Raw genomic sequence first — 20,711 nt, 5'->3', positions numbered from 1 at the left:
AGAGCTTCTCTTCCTATCCCTACTTCTGGGGCAGATAGGAAACATAGGTCAGATACACAGTAGCTGGTTAAAGAGAGTTTCACCAGTTAACCTTGCCCACTGCTGGTCAACCAGGCCCAGAGAAATGGTGGAAGCAAACCCTAATGTGCTCAAGTGCAAGGGATGACATATGTCATGTCATGTGACTATTACATTTAACAAGTGAGACCCAAAACCAACTTCTGCGGGGCTGAATCTCCTGTCCCATGAGATGAAAACTTGAACTTGCCCCATGACTCCTCTGTTTTTCTCTTTGGTAGTAAAAGGTTCCTCTTTATTTCAACTCACAAAATATCATTTCTACTCAGTAATTAACATGTCTTATCCAGTGTACTACTACTATTATTGCTAACATTACTAGTATTGCTAATATTAGTAATAAACTTCAAACTTCATTTAAAGGAAATGCTTTCCTCACTACCCTCTTGGACCTGAAACCGTTGCTGGCCAATTTCCTACAGTGAGAAAGAGGCTTAGTTTCTTCTTTCTTGTTCTACCTAGAGTATCAGTTCTCTTTCTTCATCTTGCTAACCATTGTGGATTTTTTACCTCTCCATTGTCAGGGACAGAGGGAGGGAGAGAAGGAAGGGGACAGGAAAGTTTTTAACTTGACTAGTATAGACTTGAAGATCCAGGGTCAATGCTCTCTGGGCCTGGCAGGCACTTAACCTTGCTTGTTTTCTCATGAGACATTTTTGTGGGTTCTTTGGAGAAAATCCATCCCCTTCCCCATACAGTTGATGCCTTGATGTGGGCAAATGCATTTCTATTCCAGCTGGCTGATTGTGACTCCTTGCCAGCCCTTAGGCTTCTGCCAGCACATCAGCCTTTCTGCTGAGGTCTCTCCTCTCTCTGCAGAGTCTTGGAACAGAGTCTAGGATGGCCTAGGCCTTCTCCGTCTTGTTGGTCCAGATGTGGTTCAGAAAAACACCTTTGTATCTATTTGCTTGATAAAGTCTGAGAATGCAGATTGCCACAGTACAGCAACTACCCTTTACTCTGCTGTTAGAAGAGCTGATCGGCCAGCCTCTTGACCTTTAGATTTCGCAATAGGAGTCAGACTCTAGTCCACTGTATCCCCCCAATATAGAAAAACATAAACTCTCCCACTATCCCATTGAAACCACTTTCCCTGGGCTTGAGTTAAGGGAGGGAGTGGACAAGGATGCTCAATGTACTTATAGTTCTCACCAGAAATCTATCTAATCCCTGGCTCCATTCTTGGCCTCTCCCACCTTTTTTTTTTTTTTTTTTTTTTTTTTTTAATGCTAGAGGTGGGTGGTCAGCAAAGAACCACAAAAGCAGTTTTCAACACCACCTTTTGTAGCCTGTGCATGGTGGTCTTGTGTTTCACTGGAGATGTGTTATCCATTATCTTGGGGCCTCCTGTGAAGGCTGAGCTAATATGGGTAAACTTGAAGATTCTCTTTCCATTTATTTTATTTTCAAAGCAAAACTTTGAGGTAGATATTGCTTTCTCCATCTCAAGGTTGAGAAAACAGTTTCAGAGAGGCTGAAAAACTATTCAATTGGTTGGGATTCAAACCCAGATTAATCAGATCCCCAAACCTGAGTTCTTTCCACCCTACAACAAGGATGGAGGCTGTGCTGCCACTGCAGGTGGAGGGCGGCACAATGTTTGCTAGCCCATCATTCGATGGCAACAAGGTGAGCCAGGACAGTGGCATCAAAGTCCAGGCTGGCTGTCAGCTACTTCTTAATCTTGAGACATGCTCTTACCCACAAACGCATCTGATGGGAAGTCATCCAGGACAAAACCCTCCTGACGCCCAGGGCGCCGCTTTGGAAGGCGATGGCAAATAGACAGGCTCCCCTGTGTCTCGCCGTCCATTGACCCTTCTTCCTGACCTCCCTCCGCAGCTTGTATGTACGTATGTACTCTTGCTCTTCTGGTTATCACATTGGAGAGAAGCCCTCCATCAACATAACCTTTATCTTATCATCACCAACACCACATGTTCAAAAAGTGTTAGGTTGTTCTTAGCATCTGTTTTCATCTTGCTTATCTCTCTGTTTGCAATGGTTCTTACTCAACAGAGGTTCATTCAATTAATTTTTGGCTGACCACAGTTGATGTGAGGGTGGGTTAGGAACTGGGGAGGGTGGATGAGAAGGAAAGGAAATGTGTACCCAATCGGGGCTGTCACAGCCACCGACAATGGCCCGGCTCAGGGTCCTGACTCCCTGGGAGACCCGGGATGAGTCATCCTCTGTCAGCTTCAATTTCCTCATCTGACCAATGGGGATAAAGGTCCTCGTCCTGTCAGCCTCTCCGGGAATGTAAGATGAACCTCAGACAACATCACAGACATGAAAAAGTATCAAACGTGTGGGTTTGATCTGCAAAAACAAAATTTCTGACTCAGCCCGACAGGCCAAGCCTTGTAGATAGTGGACTGGGAAGAACTGGAGAACCACCCTGGCCTGTGTGAGTCGCCAAAGAGGCCTCTGCTTTCTGGAATAAATTATGCACAAGGCAGAGGCGTCAGGGCTGTCTGCTCCCTGTCTGGCCTCCCTGGCCATCTCACTTTATGAGACATAAATCCCTAAGACTCTCTGGTCATTTTTAATCTTCATCAGTGTTTATTTTTTTTATTTTTGTCCCCCTTTCTCTCTACCTTTGAGGCTGCTTGTTATTTTATAGGGTTATGAGCCAGGAGGGCAGAACACAGCTACAAATCTCACGGCTGTCTCAGGGGACGGGAGAGCGAGCAGAAGGGGTCTGAAGTGCAGCCGCCGCCAGAAGCCAGGCCCGGCTGGAGGCCTGCCTAGGATGCCTGTCCTAGGAAGGGGGGCCCAGAGTCTGCTCCCCCGGTGCACCCAGGCCTCAGAGTTCAGGAGCAAGATGGATTGAGGGACATGCTGTGTGGGGAGGACACCCGGCGTGGTAGTGGACTCACGTCTGACACAACTAGCTGGGTGACGTTGACCAAAAGCTACTGACTGTTTCTTAGCCTTGTGTCCCTTCCTTTAGAACGGGAATGACGGGGCATCTGGGTGGCTCGGTTCGTTAAGCATCCAACTCACGGTTCATGAGTTTGAGCTCTGCATCAGCTCTGCCTGATGGCACGGAGTCTGCTTTGGATTCTCTGTCTCCTTCTCTCTCTGGCCCTTCCCTGCTCACACATGCTCTCTTTCTCTCTCAAAAATAAATAAAATACACATTTAAAAAATTGGAAGGACAATAACTAATTCACAAAGTGATTGCGAGGACCAATGAAATGACCTAGGCCAAGGAATCTGGTTCACATGAGGCATTTGGCCCACATGAATTCTCTCCTTTCCTAAGTGGTCCATGATTGTGAGGTAACGAGTTTATTATCTGATCTTTCTCCAGACCCATTTTATGTGGGCTCTTTGCAGGCAGGGACTCTGTCTGGCTTGGTCACCTCATGATCAGCAGCTCCTGGTATAATGCATGACATACTCTCTGTGTATCTGTTCTCCAGAAACATTGTCTGAATGATGAAGCAAAACAAGTTGTCTGGACAATTCCTGTGGATTCAGAGCAGTTTCCACACAAGAGAATACTGCCACGGAGATATACGGATGTGTAGAACAGAAGGAACATAGAACAGCAAGCAGCTTGATGTTTTCACTGTCTTTTTTTAAGTTTATTGATTTATTTTGAGAGAAAGAGAGCATGAGAGCAAGCAGGGGAGGGGCAGAGAGAGAGGGAGAGAGAATCTCAAGCAGGCTCCATGCTGTCAGTGCAGAGCTTGACTTGGGGCAGGGGGGCTTGATCCCACGAACTGTGAGACCTTGACCTGAGCCGAAATCAAGAGTGGAACACTTAACCGACTGAGGCCCCCAGGTGCCCTGATGTTTTCACTGTTAAGAAGCCTTTAGGTTCAGGGAGGAGAAGAGACTTGCCCAGGACCCACCAGAAGTTCATGGTAGAGCTGAGGCTGGCACCCAGGCTTTCCAATTCCTTGGCTGGGATTAATGGTCTTACATTATGCTGCTAGACAGCTTTTGAAATTAGAAGACAGAGGTAGAGAAGCAAGGAAAAGACGAGCTGAAGAAAAAGAGGAGCTAAGAGACAGAAAGCATTCCTGCTCCAATCCTGAGAGAGACACACACACACACACACACATGCACACACACACACACACACACACACACACACAAAGAGAAAGATGGAGGGAGATAGACTGACAGAGAGATAGAGAGAGGCTCAGGGCTAGGACAGACAAGGAATTAAATCCCAAATAGACCACAGGACAGGCAGCCCGAACACTTCTTCAGCACACTGAGACCTCTACCCTCACTCTGACTCACAATCACCCTTGACCTTTGACCATGTGAGTCACAAAACAGAGTCTTAGGGAGGAGGGGGTAGAAAGCTTTAACTTCCACTAGAAGCCAACCCATTGCCTAGTTCAACCTGGCTGGCAAGTCCCTCTGTTTTCCTCATGACTTCCACGAAGATGTCACTGCATTACCCTTTCTCCTATCATAACTGTCACAAAAGTTCGAATTTTTTGAATGCTTACCAGGCACTGGGCACGGTCCTAAGTAGTTTACATGTATGAGCTCAATTGGTCCTCACAACTGCCCCCATTTTACAGAGGAGGACAATGGGATTAAGTAATCTATTTATAGCCATCCCGTTAGCACAGGGAGGAACCAGTCGTAAAAGTTCATACATCTTGCTGGGATCAAAAGCCTGGCATCACCTGGCCTCAGATCTCTCTCGCCTTGCCCCTGCCATGTGAGGACGTCACTTTGCTCTCATTGACGCTGCACAGATTCTTCCACTTTATTCAGGCATGCTTTGGCGACACTGCCCACTGCTCTGTGTCAGCAAATACCCTAAATAAATAAACACCGCTCCAGGCCCGTGCTCCAGGCTGGGGATACAGGCGTGAGTAAAGGGGCAGTCTAATGGGGAGACTGACATTTAAATGGAACCTTATGAGAATATGCTTTATACTCAGGGCAGGTGCAACCCAAGCATGCAGAGGACAGGTTTCACAGGGAAGGAGGCGCCTGGCCTGCTCCTGAGCAGGGTGGGGAGCGAACACCCCAGCTGGGGGAACGGGGAGTGTGGGCTGTGATGTGCTCGTCCATATGGGACACTGGGATGCTAGTGGGGCTCACAGCAGAGAGGGCCAGATGTGAGACTAGGAAGCAACAGCATCAGGTGCCAGAAGACTTGAAGGCCAGGCTAAACACTGGGGCTTTACCTTGAGGCACTGGCCTGTGTGAGGCTTCAAGAACAAGAGACTTCCCTGTCCCCCATGTTGGCTGGTGCATAGTAGGTGCTTAGTAAAACCAACTGCCTAGCATTTGTCAAAACTCCCACAGCATCAGACAGTATGTGGATTGCAGTCATTTGTATTGAAGGCCCAGCCCTGCCACAGCAGAAAAAATTCTCTTTCTGCCCTCAATTTCCTCCGAGCTGGGACTGTGCTGCTTCTGGCCGCAGATGGTGCCCCTGGCTCCGGGATGTGTTGGGCCAAGAATTTCTGCCAGCCCCCTGGGCTTCTTATGAAATCTGAGACTCGGGCTGGGCCCCAGTTTCCTGACACATGCCTAAATCACTTCCACTGCTCTGAACCCTCCGCCCGCCCCCCCCAGCCTCCCCTCCACTCACCATGGCCAGAGGGGTCTGTGGCCAAGCTGGGCGGGATCAGACCTTCAGAACTCCCACCCCTGGGAGACAGGGGGCTAGGACCAGGCCGGCAGGAGGTGGGGGTGGGGGATGGGCAGCCACCCTCTTCCCTAGCTTCCCAAATGTTTGGCCACGAGCAGGTTTCATAACTCTGGGGCCCACTCACGGACATAAACTCGCAAGTTTTATTTTGCTATTTATAGTTACTTGTAAAATAAATAACACATTTGATTGGAGGCTGTTAAATTGGTGCTCACTGCCTGCTGAGGGCCTGGGAAGCTCTCTAGAATGTGACTCTGGGCATTCTGTGAAGCTGGATTGCTCTTCCTTCCATCGCGGCCGGCGACACTTTCCATGTGCTTGTGCGTGCACCCAAGGGCCATGACTCCCGCCCACAGCCCCACTCAGAACCCTCGAAGGCCTCCCTGCCTGCCTTCATGCCAGCGCCTCCCAGAGCAGGTAGGAAATACTCCAGCACCTTCCACGATCCTAGAATCAGTATTTCAGAATCCAAAACTTGTATAATCCTAGAATATAACTTTTAAAATCCAAGAATATTCAGGCTACAAATTAGAAGAAACATGGAATTCTAAGCTATCTGAAAACCCTAAAATACTAAAGTATTAAAGTGCTAAAGTATAGAAAATATTGAATGATGAGAATATTAAGAACTTAGGAGCTCAGCTTGAGTCTAGGCCTCTGTCTACCACTGAAGTTTAGACAGAGTTGGACATATCTAGCTAATTTGTGTGTGTGTGTGTGTGTGTGTGTGTGTGTGTGTGAGAGAGAGAGAGAGAGGAGGTGGAGGGCATGGGGGAATGACAAGAGGCTGTCCAGTAGTAATCAGACAGACCTAGCAAGGGAGCGAGAGGGGGCAACCCATTTCCTTTCTTGGTTGTCCTTTATGTTTCCACGTAGTAAATGGCCCAGTGAGGGGCCCAGACGACTGTGCTTTCTAGTGGATCACACAAAAGGGCCTGAGACACACCTGTTAGGGATCTGGAGCACAGGGGCCAGGAGCCAGTGAAAATCTGAGTTATTACTATTATGCAAATTCACTTATTTCCTGGAGAAATTCAAATTATCTGTGAATTCTAGGTTCTCATGCCTTTAGAATATAAAACTACAAAGAGTCTAGAATTTTAGGCTCCCAGATACTAAGACTAAAATCTGAAATATTAAAGATACAGATTATTAGAATTCTAAGATACAGAATCTTAGAATCCTTGAATTCTAGGACAGAGTAGGTTGAAGGTGCTTACAAACTCATCTAATTCAGTCTCTTCCATAATGAAATAGACTGGGGTTTGGGGGAGAGAGTCTGGGTTAATGAAGGCCCATTGGAAGTCAGTGCAACTTTTGTTGAGTATCACAACACCCAAGTATCACAACATCCAAGGCCTGGGCTAGACATAGTGACATGGGCAAGAAAACAACAGCAGCACATGGTTACCATTAACAGTAGATGCATTAACAGGATCTCAGGTAGTACTTCTCAGTGCAGTGAACGTTAAAATTAAGAGAGATGCCCAGTGTTCTTCCTTTATGTTAAGGAAACAAAGGTCTCTAGAAAGAAAATGATTTGTCCAGTTTGGAACAATCATTTAGTAACAGATGAGATCTGGACACAAATTAGTGGGTTTTTTTTTCACTTCCAGCCAGTTACTTCCCTTCCATGGATCTGCCTCTCCTGGACCGAGGTCACTCATTTCACTCCTTTGACAGCTTTATGGGAAGCAGTTAGCATATCACTGAGCTATTTAGCACATGGAAATATAAAGGACAATGGAGAAAGGAAGTGAATTATGTGATGAGGCCTCAGACAACATTCACCAGCTAATTCAGGGCCTGAGGATGGGTTCTAACCTTCCACAGCCCATTCTGTCTTCCTGTCACAGACCAAGTCCTGTTTTTGATGAGCTGAACCTGCACCTTGGTCACAAAGTGAGGCTTCAGATCAACCCTAGACTTTGGCCAAAGACTGAGTCTGGACTGCAATAGTAAAAGAAGTTAAAGTACTTAGTGAGAAAATTGGAACATAGGCCATGTTCTGTGCTGAGTAGAATATAGGCCATTTTCTGTGCTAAGCTAGACCTTTGGATGTAGAGAAATGACAGTGGGCTCTGGAGTTCCCCAGAGCAGAGCCTCCTGATTCCATGAGTAAGGGGTTTCCAAGAAGAAGGTTTTCCCAGCAAGCATATGGGTGAATTTGGGCAGAAACTTCTGTAGAAGCTCACATAAAGCTCATGCAGAACTCAGCCTTACTATTTTCCTTATCTTGAAAGTAGTCTGCTCACAGGAAGTGACTCTCTGATGTTCCTCTTGGGCCGGGTCCTTGGAGACAGCAGTGGGCCCTTGTCTAGTGCTGTTCTGCCTGGTTGGATGAGTCTGTCTTTTTATGGGGATCATCTGGCAGTACCTGGCTGTACCATATCAGCCAGGGTGAGCTACCTTCTGAACCAACAGCTCCCAAAACGCAGTGGCTCTAATGAAGTAAAAGTTGATTTCTTGCATGTTATGGACCCATGTGGGAAGGGTGTTCTGTTCCATGTAGACATTTTGGACTCTACTTTCTTCCACCATGTGCCTTTGGCATCTTCTAGACCAGTGGTTCTCAACCAGGGATGATTTAGCTCCTCATGGGACATTTGGAAGTATCTGAGAGCATTTTGGTTGTCACACTGAGGAGTGGGGATGCTATTGGCATCTTCTGGATAGAGACCAGGGGTGCTTCTAAATATCCTACAATGCACAGGACAGCCCCCCACAACAGAATTATCTGGCCAAAAATGCCAATAGCATTGAGGATGAAAAAGCGTGTTCTAGGGCCTCCTTGGGGCATTCAACCAACAAGTGGAGAAGGAGAGAGGGAACAGAGTTACATGTGGGAAGAGTTTATGGTCTTGTCTGGTAGTGGAGTATATCACCTCTGCCCAAAGTCCACTGGCTAAAACTAAGTCACATTATCACACCAGACAGCAAACGAGGCTGGGAACTAGTAATGGCCAGGAAGGAAGAGGAAGCAGGTTTGCTGAGCATCTATCCAGTATCTTCCATAAGACACATTTGTCTCCAGATCTTTAGCCTCTATCTATACTCTCTTTTATCTCTTAAATCCTTTTGATTGAATCAACTATGGGTTCAAATGCTGACTAGGGCAAACTGCTTTACCTCTTTGATGGTCTGTTTGCTAACGTACAACAGGGAGATAATAACACCGACTTCCCAGGCAGTTGTTGTGAGTTGTTTCTCCTGTTGTATCTTTACCTGCATCCTGAGAAGCGACCCTTCCTTTTTCCACTCAGAAGAAAACCCTGAGGTACCCCATTCCAGAAAATGAAATTTCATCCTGATTGTAGAACTCGGTTCTCCAGGAGAGGAGAAGGAAGAAGCTTGCAAGAAGTTTCACTATCCAGGATTCCTAATAGCAGAATGCTAAGCCATCTCCCAGCTGCTAAGACATTTCCTTTGAAATGAAAATGGCTGGAGGAGAAAACCTCGACTGGGAGGTAGGACACGTGACTCCTCGTTTCAGTCCTGCCCCTCCTTCTGCATAGTCTTGGACATGCTCCCTCTCTGGGCCCTCGTGTCTTTGCTCTGAGGTGAGCAAGGTGACTTTTCTTCTAGCTATAAGGTTTAATGTGAGCCTCTGGGCCCCTTGTATTTCTCTCTCCTGGTCCCCCTCTCCCACCAAGCTTGGCATCAGTACCCACTCAAAGAACGGGATCTTGTTTATAAAGGAAGGGCACAGCTGAAGTGGGTAGCTTCATGACTGTCTCCCCTCCTGGGGGCTCAGCTGGCAGAAGGAAGTCCTCAGGAGGCTGTCACAGGTAACCGGGCTCGTATCCTCACTTTCTCCCAAGGAAGACTCTGTAGTGATTGATGTGGCCCATTGGGGCAAAGCTGGGAGCCCAGAAGAATGCTCCTGGGCAAATTTGCCTGCAAAGTTTCACATTAGCCCCAGGCTGGCTGGGAGCCAGGGTCTCAGACATCTTTGCAAGTCCTGCTGAAGAGTCTCAAAGAAGAAGCAGAGAATCTCGGGTCAGGTGGGAAGTGAGAGGTCAGCCTGTGGAGAGAAAGTGACTCACTCAAAGTGGGGTTCACAGAGAACACTTACTAGAGTTTCTTATGGGAACCTTACAAAAATTCTGTCTTCATTCTTCATTTCATGTCTCCCAGAACATCTGGAACAGGACCCAGCATACAGCAGGCATCCTTAAAACCTACTTGCCTTGACAGGACATGTCCATGATTTGAATATTTAAATTGTTTCTGGAAAGCTAAATAATTAGGTATCAGAAAGCATACATAGTGAAAAAACACCAGACATACAAGAGTCGTCTATTGTACTTACTCAGCAACGCTAAAAGTTGGAAGGAGGAGCAAAAAGAGGGAAGAAGAATGTGGGAGGAGAGCCTGGAACAAAACTCTGCTGACTTCAAGATCTGGCTAACCCAAATCTTAATTCCCCCAAGAGGGATGTCATTAAGGACTTCTTGACTTAGCACGACATGCAGCCTGAAGCTTTCTGGGCGCACGACGGCCCTACCCTGCGGAACACCCCATCCCTCCGGCTTGCACCGGAAGGTAGGTCAGGAGCAGAGCGGGGGAAGTTTGTCAGAAGCATCGTGGGAAGTGCAGTGTTCACAGAGAGGATGCTCCCTCCACTCTATTTCTCCCCTAATTTGATCTGATTGAGAGAGGAGTTTCCAAGAGACCCCGAGAGCCCAGGAATGTCCATGGGAAGAGGGGACTGCGGTTCACTCCCTGGTTGGATGCCTGCTGAGGTACTGAATATGCAGCATCTCCCCTGATGCACTGTTAGAGCACAGCAGAGCTTAGAGAGAACGTTCTAGGAGAAGCTTGACCTCTGCGTCCTGGAATTTGAGGGCACACATGAACTCAAAAGATTGGCCCTTGCTTCCTTTTCTTTCACAGCTTTATTTCAGTATAATTGACCCCTAGTACACATATCTAAAGCACACAATTTTGCAAGTATTGATGTCTGAATGCCGATACTCATGAAACCATCACCCCACTGAAGATAGTGAATGGATCCATTATCCCCAAATTTCCTTTGTAAAAGTCTGTCCCTTGGTAAATCACTCCCCCCAGCCCATTTCACACCTAGTCTCTTCAGAAAAGCATCAATCTGCTTTCTGCTACTGTAGAAGTAGTCTGTGTTTTCTAGAGTTTTATTTAAATTGAATAATATAATATGCACTCTATTGTGTTTGCATGAACACACTGAGACTCCTCCGTGCTGCTGCGTGTGTCACTAGTTCATTCTTTTTTACTGCCAAGCAGCCTTCTGCTACATGTGTGTATAAGAAGTTAGGTATCCACTTACCAGCTCATGGACTTTGGGGTTGTTTCCATTTTTAGCTATGATAAACAGAGCTGTTATGTCCGTTTGTGTCCAAGTCTTTGTACAGACATACGTCTTCATAGATCTTCAGTGGAACGCTTAGATTATATGGTAGCTACACATGTTAAGAAACCGTCTTCTGAAGCAGTTCTGCCATTCTCCATTCCTGCCAGCAGCGTATGAGACGTCTATTTCTCCACATCCTTGCAACACCTGGCACGATGAGTCTTTTTAACTATAGCCATTTTCATAGATGCATAGTAATTTCACACCGTGGCTTTTAAAATTGCTAGTGATGATCATCTCTTCATATATTTATTCATCATCTATATATCTTCTTTGGTGAAATGTCTTTTCAAATATTTTGTCGATTTTTTATTGTGTTCCTTATTTTCTTTTTATTGTGTTTTAGGAGTTTTTACACATTTTTGGATTTAAGCCATGATGAAATATATGCTCTGCAAACACTTCCACCTAGTCTGTTGCTGGTTTTTTTACTCCCTTGAGTTTTCTTAAGGTGCAGAAGTTGAAAAAGTCTAATTTGTCCAAATTTTCTTTTATGAGTTGTACTTTGATGTGGAATCTAAAAAACTTTGCCTATCCTAAGGTCCCAAAGATTTTCTCCTATATTTTCTCCTGAAAAGTGTGATAGCTTTACAATTTACATTTTGGCCTATGATGCATTTTGAATTAATCTCTCATATATGGTATGAACTAGGGATTGAACCTATTTTTTGATTATGCAAATCTAATGGCTCCAACAACACTGTTGAAAAGACTGTTCTTTCTCCACTGAATTACCTTAGATCTTTGTCAAAAATCCAGTTGTCCATAAAAGTATGGGTCAATTTCTGGACTCTCTGATCCTGTGGGGGTTTTTTTTTTTTTTTTGGTCAGTTTCTTTTTTGTTTCAGGCAGGAAGGTAAATCTAGTCTCTGTAACTTTATCTTGGGCAAAAATGGAAATCTGGCATTTGCCTCTTACCATAGATTTCTGAAGTCTGAAGTCTGGAAGAGCAACCCACTTTTGAAGGGAGAGTAAGCACTCTCATGAAATTTTTCTGGGAAAAAGAAAACACTCTGCTCTGTGTCCACCCTCCAACTTACCTTTAGCCTCTGGAGAGTGTAGAATAAGACTGCTGTGTTTCGCTGGGCTCCCTTATTATGAGAGGACAGAGGTTATAAGAGAAGGTAGGAGCTCGTTTGGACCAGGTAAGATGACATCCAGACAGAGCTGGGGGCAAAGGTGACTTATAGGACAAGTCAACTCCTCTCTGGGAGGTTCTCAGCAATGAGGGTCTGGCAGAAGATTGACATTTTCCTCCAATAAACCAACATATAGGCAGAGGCCACCAGCAGCAAAGGGAGGCAGACCAAGCTATTGTGAGAACAGGGCCTTCTTTCCACCAATTACAAGCAGCCCCTTATTTAAGATGATCCCTCTTAGTCTTCCTTCTTCCTTTGACACGAGGGTCACTAGGCCCAGAAAAGATAGATGGAGGAGGAAAAGGCAAGCTCAAACCCCCTCAAACTCCTGGAACTTGTTACAAGTCTGGTGAAATCTGAAGGGAGGGGAAGAAATGATACTGAAATTGGATATGATGTGGCATCTAAGTTGTGGGCTGGGCAAGACTGGGCTTGGAGTAGCCGCTGCTGATAGGAGGTAATAGGGACTGCCTGGAGACAGCATCGGCCGGGGAGACTAGAGACTGGCCAGACTGGGCAGCCGCAGTGAGGGGAGACAATCACTTGATCTTCATTTATACCCGCAGTGAACGGAGGTTTCTCAATAAGCCGTTACATCTGATCTGTTAACAGTAGCGACAAATACTGAGACAGACACAGTGTGGAGTGTCCTGCGTATGCTGTCTCATTTGTTCTTCACAACCTATGACACAGTCACTGCTTGATTTCCTCCATTTTGCAGGGGAGGTATACCGAGGCACAACTGGGTTGCCTAAATACAGTGCCTAGAAATCACTGATCTGAAATACTGATGGAAGCCATCTCATGCATCACTTCAGTCTAGGGAAAACTGTCATGAATTTGCCATATTATGCTGCTACTGAAAAAACAAGTCTCAATGAATCCACATATATGTATTTCTTTCCCCCCCACATCTTCGCTGTCTTCTCTGTCATTACCTGTCTCCCTCATCACTCCAAGAAACATCTTTACTTTGCCAAACCACTTCTCTTCACGGGAGAAGGAAGGGGAACATTTTTTTGCTGCTCCTGGAAAGAACCCACATTTGACACTGGATTCCTGCCCAGTTTTTCTAGGTGCACCTCTGGCTACATGGCTGGAGTGTATCAGGGCAGGTAGTGAAGCCCCACTCTGTCTGGTGGCTGGTTGGTTACCCAGATTAGAACTTCCAAGGGTTTCCTGACCTGTAGGTCCCTGCAGTACCTGCTGTGTTCACCAGGGGGCAGGTGCTGCACCCGAAATGCGGTGAGGCGGCCACACTGTGCATTCGGCAGGTGGCACCAGGATCACCAGGGAGAGTTCTAACCGCACAGATGCCCAGGCCCCGCGCCCAAGATCCTGCTGTTTTGGGTTTGGTGTGAAGCCCAGGCATATGCATGTGTCAAAAGCGTGGCAGGAACCACGTGCTGCGGCCACTGAGGCCAGGGAGGACTTCCCCACGGTCAGGAGCCTGCCCAGCGCAGCCCTCTGTGTTTACGGCACCGTCATTGCCCCACTAGCCCAGAGAGCTGAGGACACTTGGGGAAGCTACAGGAACGACCCTCCCCCAATCAATGCCTTTAGCTTCTTTGGGAACAAGTTCAAGTCCCAAATAATTCATGAATGTGGGGAACACGTTTTTGCCTAAGTCGAGATTCACAGCCTCGCAGCAGGGCTCCAGAGGCCACGTTCTCAGTCACATAGCACCGCACGGCCCGCTTTCCCCTGCGCTGGGTTTGCCCTGCCTTCTGCTCAGGGGCCTCCCTCCTCTCAGAGCCCTTGGGCAAATCCAACCTCCCTGGACCTCAGTTTCCTTCTCTGTGAGAAGGCATGGGAGGCGTAGGCATTGCTGTGTGTCATTGCAGAAAGCAAGCGGGCCTCTGCTTTCCTCTCTACCCTCTCTGACTCTCAACGCTTGTGAGCTGGACTCCAGCCAGATGCCAAGGGAGCCGAAAGATCAGTAGCCTCAGCCCCCCACTTTAGAGAAGGGCAAGCTGTTCCGTGCACCATGACGGACTTGGTGGAGGGGGGGCTAGGAGCTAGACGTCCAGCTCTCAGAGCCTGCGGCCTCCTGGGGCACCGCTTACTGTGACTATTGTAAATAGCTTTGATATAGCTGGTGGCCCCGTCCTGTCCCCCTTCCTGCTTTCCTTCCGCCAGTGTCTAGTGAGGACCTGTTTTATTTGGGGCCCTGTATTAGGTCACTGCTAGAGAACTTGATCCACAGTCTTTACCAAGTAAGTATTTGATGGTGTTGTATCTGTTTACATTTAACCACACACTTAGCAAAAAGCACTTGCTTTGTGTGAAGTTTTTTTCCGAGAAGCTGTGAGCGGTCCAAGAGCAGCAGAGAAGGATGTGATCCCTAATGCCCTCAAGGAGGCGGCGGCATGGGGGGCGGGGAAGAGCCTCCGCGCGCACACACATGCAGGCACACTCACACTCACGCACATGTGCACACACGTACACACACACCACAGAAGGATAACAAGCGTCCAGCAAAGGTACGGGGCCAGGTTGGTACTGCTGTGTGCACAGTACTGGCGTGAGGCTGGTTAGGCCTGGGGATGGGAAGGCTGAAAAATCAGATCAGGCTGCTGCTCTGTGTTGGCACCAGCCCCATGATGGTGCAGGCGTGCTCAAGTCCATCCCAGATACCCCTCCTCTTTTAACACCTTGTGTGCCAGGCTCATCAGGCTTGTGTCGTGGCCCCGTGCTCTGCCCACGCTATATGGGCTTCATGCTGTGTCACCCATTTCTCTGCTTCGAGAACATCTATGTCGTCACGGCTCATAAATCTGCATCTTGGGAGGGGAGCGCCTCTGCCTCCTGAACATCTCTGACCAGACCACTCAAAGCCCACTTGTCCCAAACAACTCATTTCCCTGCCAACCAGCTTTGAGCTCAGTTCCTCAGTCAGAAACTTGGAAGTTGTTCTTGACCCCTCCTTCTCCCTCACTCCTCCGACAACCGCAGTAATTACGACATTCTTCCAATCAGAGACTCCTAAAGCTCTGACTAGCCCTACCAAAGATTGTTCTAGGCTGCTCTCAAGCTTTCAGTAAGTTCGAGACTCACCTGGATGATTATAACAACTTGTACCTAACTGGCTTCCAAGCTTTGGTCATGCTTCTTCCGGTTAGTCCTCCACACTGGATCCAGGGGCCTCTAAACAAAACACCAACCAAGAATGCAAGCCACTCCATCACTTACGGCCCTTCGGTGTCTGCCCTCTGCCTGCAGAGTGAACTTTATGCTCCGGAAGGTGCCCTCTCTAATCTGTGTTATGAGTTCAGTTGGGTTCCCCCAAAAGCTGTGTGGATGTTCTAAATTCTTGATACCTCGGAATGTGACCTTATTTGGGAATGGGTTGTTGAAATGTAATTAGTTAAGATGAAGTCACACTGGAGGGTGGACTCTTAATCCAGTATGACTGGTGTCTTTATTAAAAGGAGAAATTTGGACACAGACACAGCACAGAGGGAAGATGGCCACACAGATTGGCATTATGTGCCCCGAGCCAAGGAATGTGCAGGGCCACAGGAAGCTGGAAAAGACAAGGAAGGATCTTCTTCTTTTGAGGGAGCATGGTTCTGCCAACACCTGGATTTCAGACTTCAAGACTCCATAGTGGATATGACAACATCTGCTGGCCCGTAGCGCTCTCTTACGGCAGCCCTAGCAAACTAACACAGCCTGTCATGATCCAACACCACCCGTCTTTCCAGCCTCATCTGCAGTCATGGGCTTCAATTCACCTTCCTGTCTCAGCCTCAGTGATATTTACGGCTCTCCAAATCGACCATACACCCGCACACCTTGGCTCACACTGGTCCCCCTGCGTAAAGGTGGCTCTTCGCCTTTCCCCCCAGCTCTTCTCCACACCCCCACCCCCGTGCTGCTGCAGCATCATACAACTTTTCTCTAGCCCCCTTCTTTGGTCGTGGACTCGCTGAGAGCAGGCACTCTGTGTTTCTTTCTTTTCTATTTCCCCAGTGCCTTAGCACCCAGTCTGACCTGGAATAATGCTAAAGGAATTGATGTGGGTTTGGTCAAATGCTACAGTGTATGAGGCGGGTGGTGGGATTCAAAACACGCCTCACTGGGTTGCCAAAGCCATTGCTGCCCTGATTTGCTCACCACTGAGAGCTAATCAACCACAAGACATGAAGGCTAGGAAACCTTCTCCAAACTGGTTGCTTAACACCCCCCTCCCCCCCCACACACACTATTGCTGAAGCTGTCCAGCAGGCCGGAGAGCGCTGGGCCCAGAGAAAGAGATCGTGTGTGTTCCGTTGAGGCCAACACCTAATCACTGTCCCTCTTCAAATGAAAAATGGGGAAAACACTAGCTAACTGTTGTTTAGTGACCCCAACCCCCACCCCTTTAAAATAAACACTCTTTTCAATTAGGAAGATTTGTCACCGGGGACAGTAATTCCGTGTCCTACCAAAACAAACACAGTTGTAATTAGTTTTATCCAGGAAGAAAATTAACTCTGTTTATCTTAGCATAATGAATCATTGACCCTTTCTGTCCGGGCAGCTTGGGGGAGGGCCTGGGAGTGGGGGGCTATGATCTACAGCAAAGGGGCATTCCGGGACCCATCTATCTCTCCTCTCGGTTACACAGCTGTCCGCCTGAGTTATTTGAAATAATATTCCTCGTCAAGAGTTATGAAGCTGCCTCTAAGCTAGCCTTGGAGACGCACTAAATAAGGCTGTGATTTTATGGTTTCAGTCTGCTGAGGATTTTAGATGATGAGATGGGCATTAAGGCACCCTGCAGACCCCTGAGTTTGCTCGGCTTCTGTTGTGCCTTTCACCATGACCTCCACGAGTCTTAGGGACAGGAAGGCAGCTTCAGGCAAAGAGGCTGGTCCTCAATTATGGAGGAGAGGCTGTTGCTGCAGGGAGGAGGCCACAGCTTTGGGGTTCGATGGACTGGGGGGTCTCGTCCTGGCTCTGGTGGCCTCTAACTGCGTGACCTTGGACACGATGCCTTATCTTTCCAAAGCACAGTCACCACCTAACTTAAAAAAAAAAAAAGAGTGGATAAGGGTTAGTAACCGTATCCTCGGGGATTTCGTAAGGGTCAAGAATGAGGTGTGCTAAGCCCCTACCACAGCACTGGGCACCAATAAATGGTGGTAGGTTCTGTTATTCTGGCACGAGTTAACTGAGGACCCAAGGGTGGAGGACCCACAGCACGTCTTCTCTCTACTTTAATAGTTTCTACCTCATGGAGACCCTACTGTGTACAGGGCTCTGCATTAGGCCCTGGAAATAGAAAGAGGGTTTAATCACAACCCCTGCGCTCATGGCACCCACAGACTACTGGGGAGAGAGAAGGAGATTGCCAGACATTTTCAATCTGTCCCAACAAATGCCGAGCTGGGACACAGGACTGAGACCCCCACGGTGGAGGCGCAAGCAGAGACAAGGAAATCTGACTTCACGTGCTCTGGGCCATTCAGCTGGAGTATCATGCCTCACTTAATCCTCATGATAACTCTAAAAATAGGCACAAGGGAGGGGGACCCAGGGACAGAGTAATTGAGGCTCACAGATGTTAAGTCGTTAGGCCCCAAACTGCATGGCTGGAGAGCAGCGCAGCTGGGATGTGAGCGGGGCTTGTCTGATGCAGAAGCCTGTGCTTCGTCAGCTTCACCTCGGAGGTCCTGGCTGAGGCTTAATGGCTGGTGTCCTGCCCCCAGACCCCGAGTCAGGGGCATTAAAGCAGCCTGTTCCCTGGGGCTGGTGTCTTGAGTCCCCACAGTTAAAATCACAGCTTCTTGGGCTTCACCTCGGGCTCTTCCAAATCAAAGTCTCTTGCAGGGGGATCATTTTAAGCAACCATCTAAGATGATTGTTATGCTCCTACCATCTGTTAGAGTCATGCAAATCTACTTTTTGTTCATGACTTTGAGATGATTCTTCCCAGAGGAGTGCTTGGGGTGGGGAAGCTTGTCCTCTAACTAAAGGGACAGGAGAACTGCGAACCCAAGGAGCCCTCCTGGCCTGAGATGAGACAGACAGAGAGAGGAGGTGAGATGGGCCAGGACTCCTTGAGAGCGGCCTGAGGAGCTCACACTGGACGAGGCCCCAAAGGCAGAGATGCATCGGCACCTGCTTTGAGCGCTGGGCCTCTCCCCTTACACAGCCCTGTAACCGGGGGCTTCCGGAGGAGCGGAGAGCTGGACCGGTTGTGTCGTGAGCGGGAGGGAGCTTCAGCGGGACGCAGCGCCTTCTGCCCACCGCAGACAGGGAGCACGGCAGCCGTTACTGCTGCGCGTGCTGCTGGTAGGCCGTGGGACGCTGGCCCCCCAAACCTGCAAGGCTCAGGGGCAGGGACAAGTCTGTGTCTGACGGTGTGCAGGGCTCCAGGGCAGAAAGCAGCTACAGATTCCCAGGGTATCGAGGCTGGGTTTTCTGGGCCAGGATGATGCCTACCTCTGCAAGGGTGGACACCCGGATGGCAGGAGACCCCACACACCCCAACAAGGACACAGGCCAATCGGACAGATGGAACTGTATGCTGTGCCTCACCCTGCCGGTGACGGGCTGCACCTTCCCTCTCCAGTGCCTCAGTTTCCTTATCTGTAAAATGACAATAACAGTTGTCTCTCTCATCAGGCTCCTGGGAGGATTAAATGAGTACATTGTGCACATCACCTCATTTCATCCTTGCTAACAACCTCCAAACTAGCGATATAATTATTCTCAGATGGCCGGTTGGAGTAGGTGAGGGGCTTCAAGGGACTTGCTCCAAGCGATACAGGTTTTTTAGTGGCAAAGCTGAGACTTAATCCCAGTAGTATCTGATTTTAGAACTTTTGTTTTGACCATATTCCATAATGCTTTTCCAGGAATGAATGAGTGGATGGATGGATGAATGAATGAATTTCCTTACTTATAGTCTGAGCTCCCAACAAAAAGAATTGCCTTTTCTTGGAGCTAGGTTTAGCCCCTCCTATAACGTCTTACTATGGCTCACAACCCTGCCAGACTGGCTGCAGTAGGCGGCTTTCACCATAGGGGACGTCTACTGAGGACAGACAGGACTGGAGGCTGGGTGGCACAGTGGCTTCAAGCAGAGGCTCGGAAGTCTGGCAAGTCTGGGGTTCAGTAGGGTTCAGGAAATCCTTGGTCTGTAGAACTCCTGGTGAAACAGACACCGTTTGATGGTGGGTTTCTTTGGGGGCACACACATAGACCAAGAGAGAGCTTAAAACCTCTTGGTGAATTACAGCCAAGAGATAAGGGGCCATGTTGCTGGAGTCCAAGATGGAGCCTGAGCTTTGTGGGAAAGGAAAGAGGAGGGTCTCACAAATATGTTTGCAGTTTATAACCTTCCAGTTAGAACTTTATATGCAGGATTGAATCAGCAGGAAATCCAGACAGGACTCATTTTTCTTAATGCTGCTCTGAGTAGCTGCTTGGACTGGCTCCCTGGTGGCTATCTGCAATCCAGCTAAAAGTTATTGAGAGTGCGCTGGGTGGCAGGCACTTTCTGGGGTTACAGGGATGACAGGGACCGTCCCTATGCTTAAGGAGCCGTTGAGCTCTCTGCAGCTAGGAGGAAAGGCAGTGTGTGTCTGTGTGTGTGTGTGTGTGTGTTGGGAGCATGGGAGAAAGGGAAGGACTCATGCATCCACATAAAAGGCATGTCTCATTTACAACCCTGGAAGGAGCCAGTCACTCCTCTGCTGGGCAGGACCAGCTCTGGTAGTGCTTGGCTAAGAGTGAGCAGATGACTCTTCATTTGGGAACTGGTTAATATTTGACCAGAAAGGACTCTCGGAGTTGAGATTAAGATTTTTGAGACGGAGAGAGCTGAGCTTTGTGGGTGTGGGTGAATAGTCAGACACCAGTCTCTGTGCTGGAAGAGGGATGGGGAGTCAGGAGAAGGAAAGAGGATGGGGAAGATGGGTCTGGGAAGAAGGGTCCGGGAGAACTGGCCCAGTGTCACGTCCAAATCCCCAACTATAAACATCTAGTCTTCGGGAGGCCAGTCTTGTGCCATTCATGTGCAAGAGAACGAGCTGAGACCCCAAGGGGCCACTGGGTGAATAGGAAGTAGCCGGCTGGCCAGCTGCTCTCAGGTTCATGCAGTCCTGGCCAGCAGGGACAAGGGTATAATGTAGTATTTGTGCCTTCAGCCCTGGTCAGAACACCCTGCGCCAGCCATCCCCAGACTGGGGGAGATTTTACCAGGCTGGGGAGGGATTTGTTGGTTAAAGTCTGAAGGAGAAGATTCTTGGGGCTCTATCTCTGACTCCAGACCCCTAAAGGGCCCAGTGCAGGAGCATTGGTGGAGAGCCAAATTTTAGCTTAAAACAGGCACAGCCATTCTGACATGGCTGCCTTGTGAGGCAGTGAGTTCCAAACCTGAGAGTGTTCAAAGAAGACTAGAGATCAAGGACTGCTCATCAGTGGGGCAGCCAGGGAGGGGTGGGGAGAGCAGAGCCATGACATCGTA

General features: G+C 48.3%; 1 protein-coding gene across 1 annotated transcript in view; it reads left to right on the top strand.

The window, feature by feature from the left end:
- The first annotated feature begins 1,635 nt into the window (after nt 1-1,635).
- SLC5A9 (solute carrier family 5 member 9) overlaps nt 1,636-20,711 on the top strand; it is a 72,114-nt gene continuing 53,038 nt past the window's right edge. The window contains exon 1 of the mRNA XM_029945830.1: nt 1,636-1,707. Coding sequence (XP_029801690.1) covers nt 1,636-1,707 — 72 coding nt within the window. The remainder of the gene's footprint in view (nt 1,708-20,711) is intronic.

The sequence above is a fragment of the Suricata suricatta genome, chromosome 8 (genome assembly GCF_006229205.1).
Source record: "Suricata suricatta isolate VVHF042 chromosome 8, meerkat_22Aug2017_6uvM2_HiC, whole genome shotgun sequence".
NCBI lineage: Eukaryota > Metazoa > Chordata > Mammalia > Carnivora > Herpestidae > Suricata > Suricata suricatta.
This window is presented reverse-complemented; position numbering and strand designations above follow the sequence as displayed.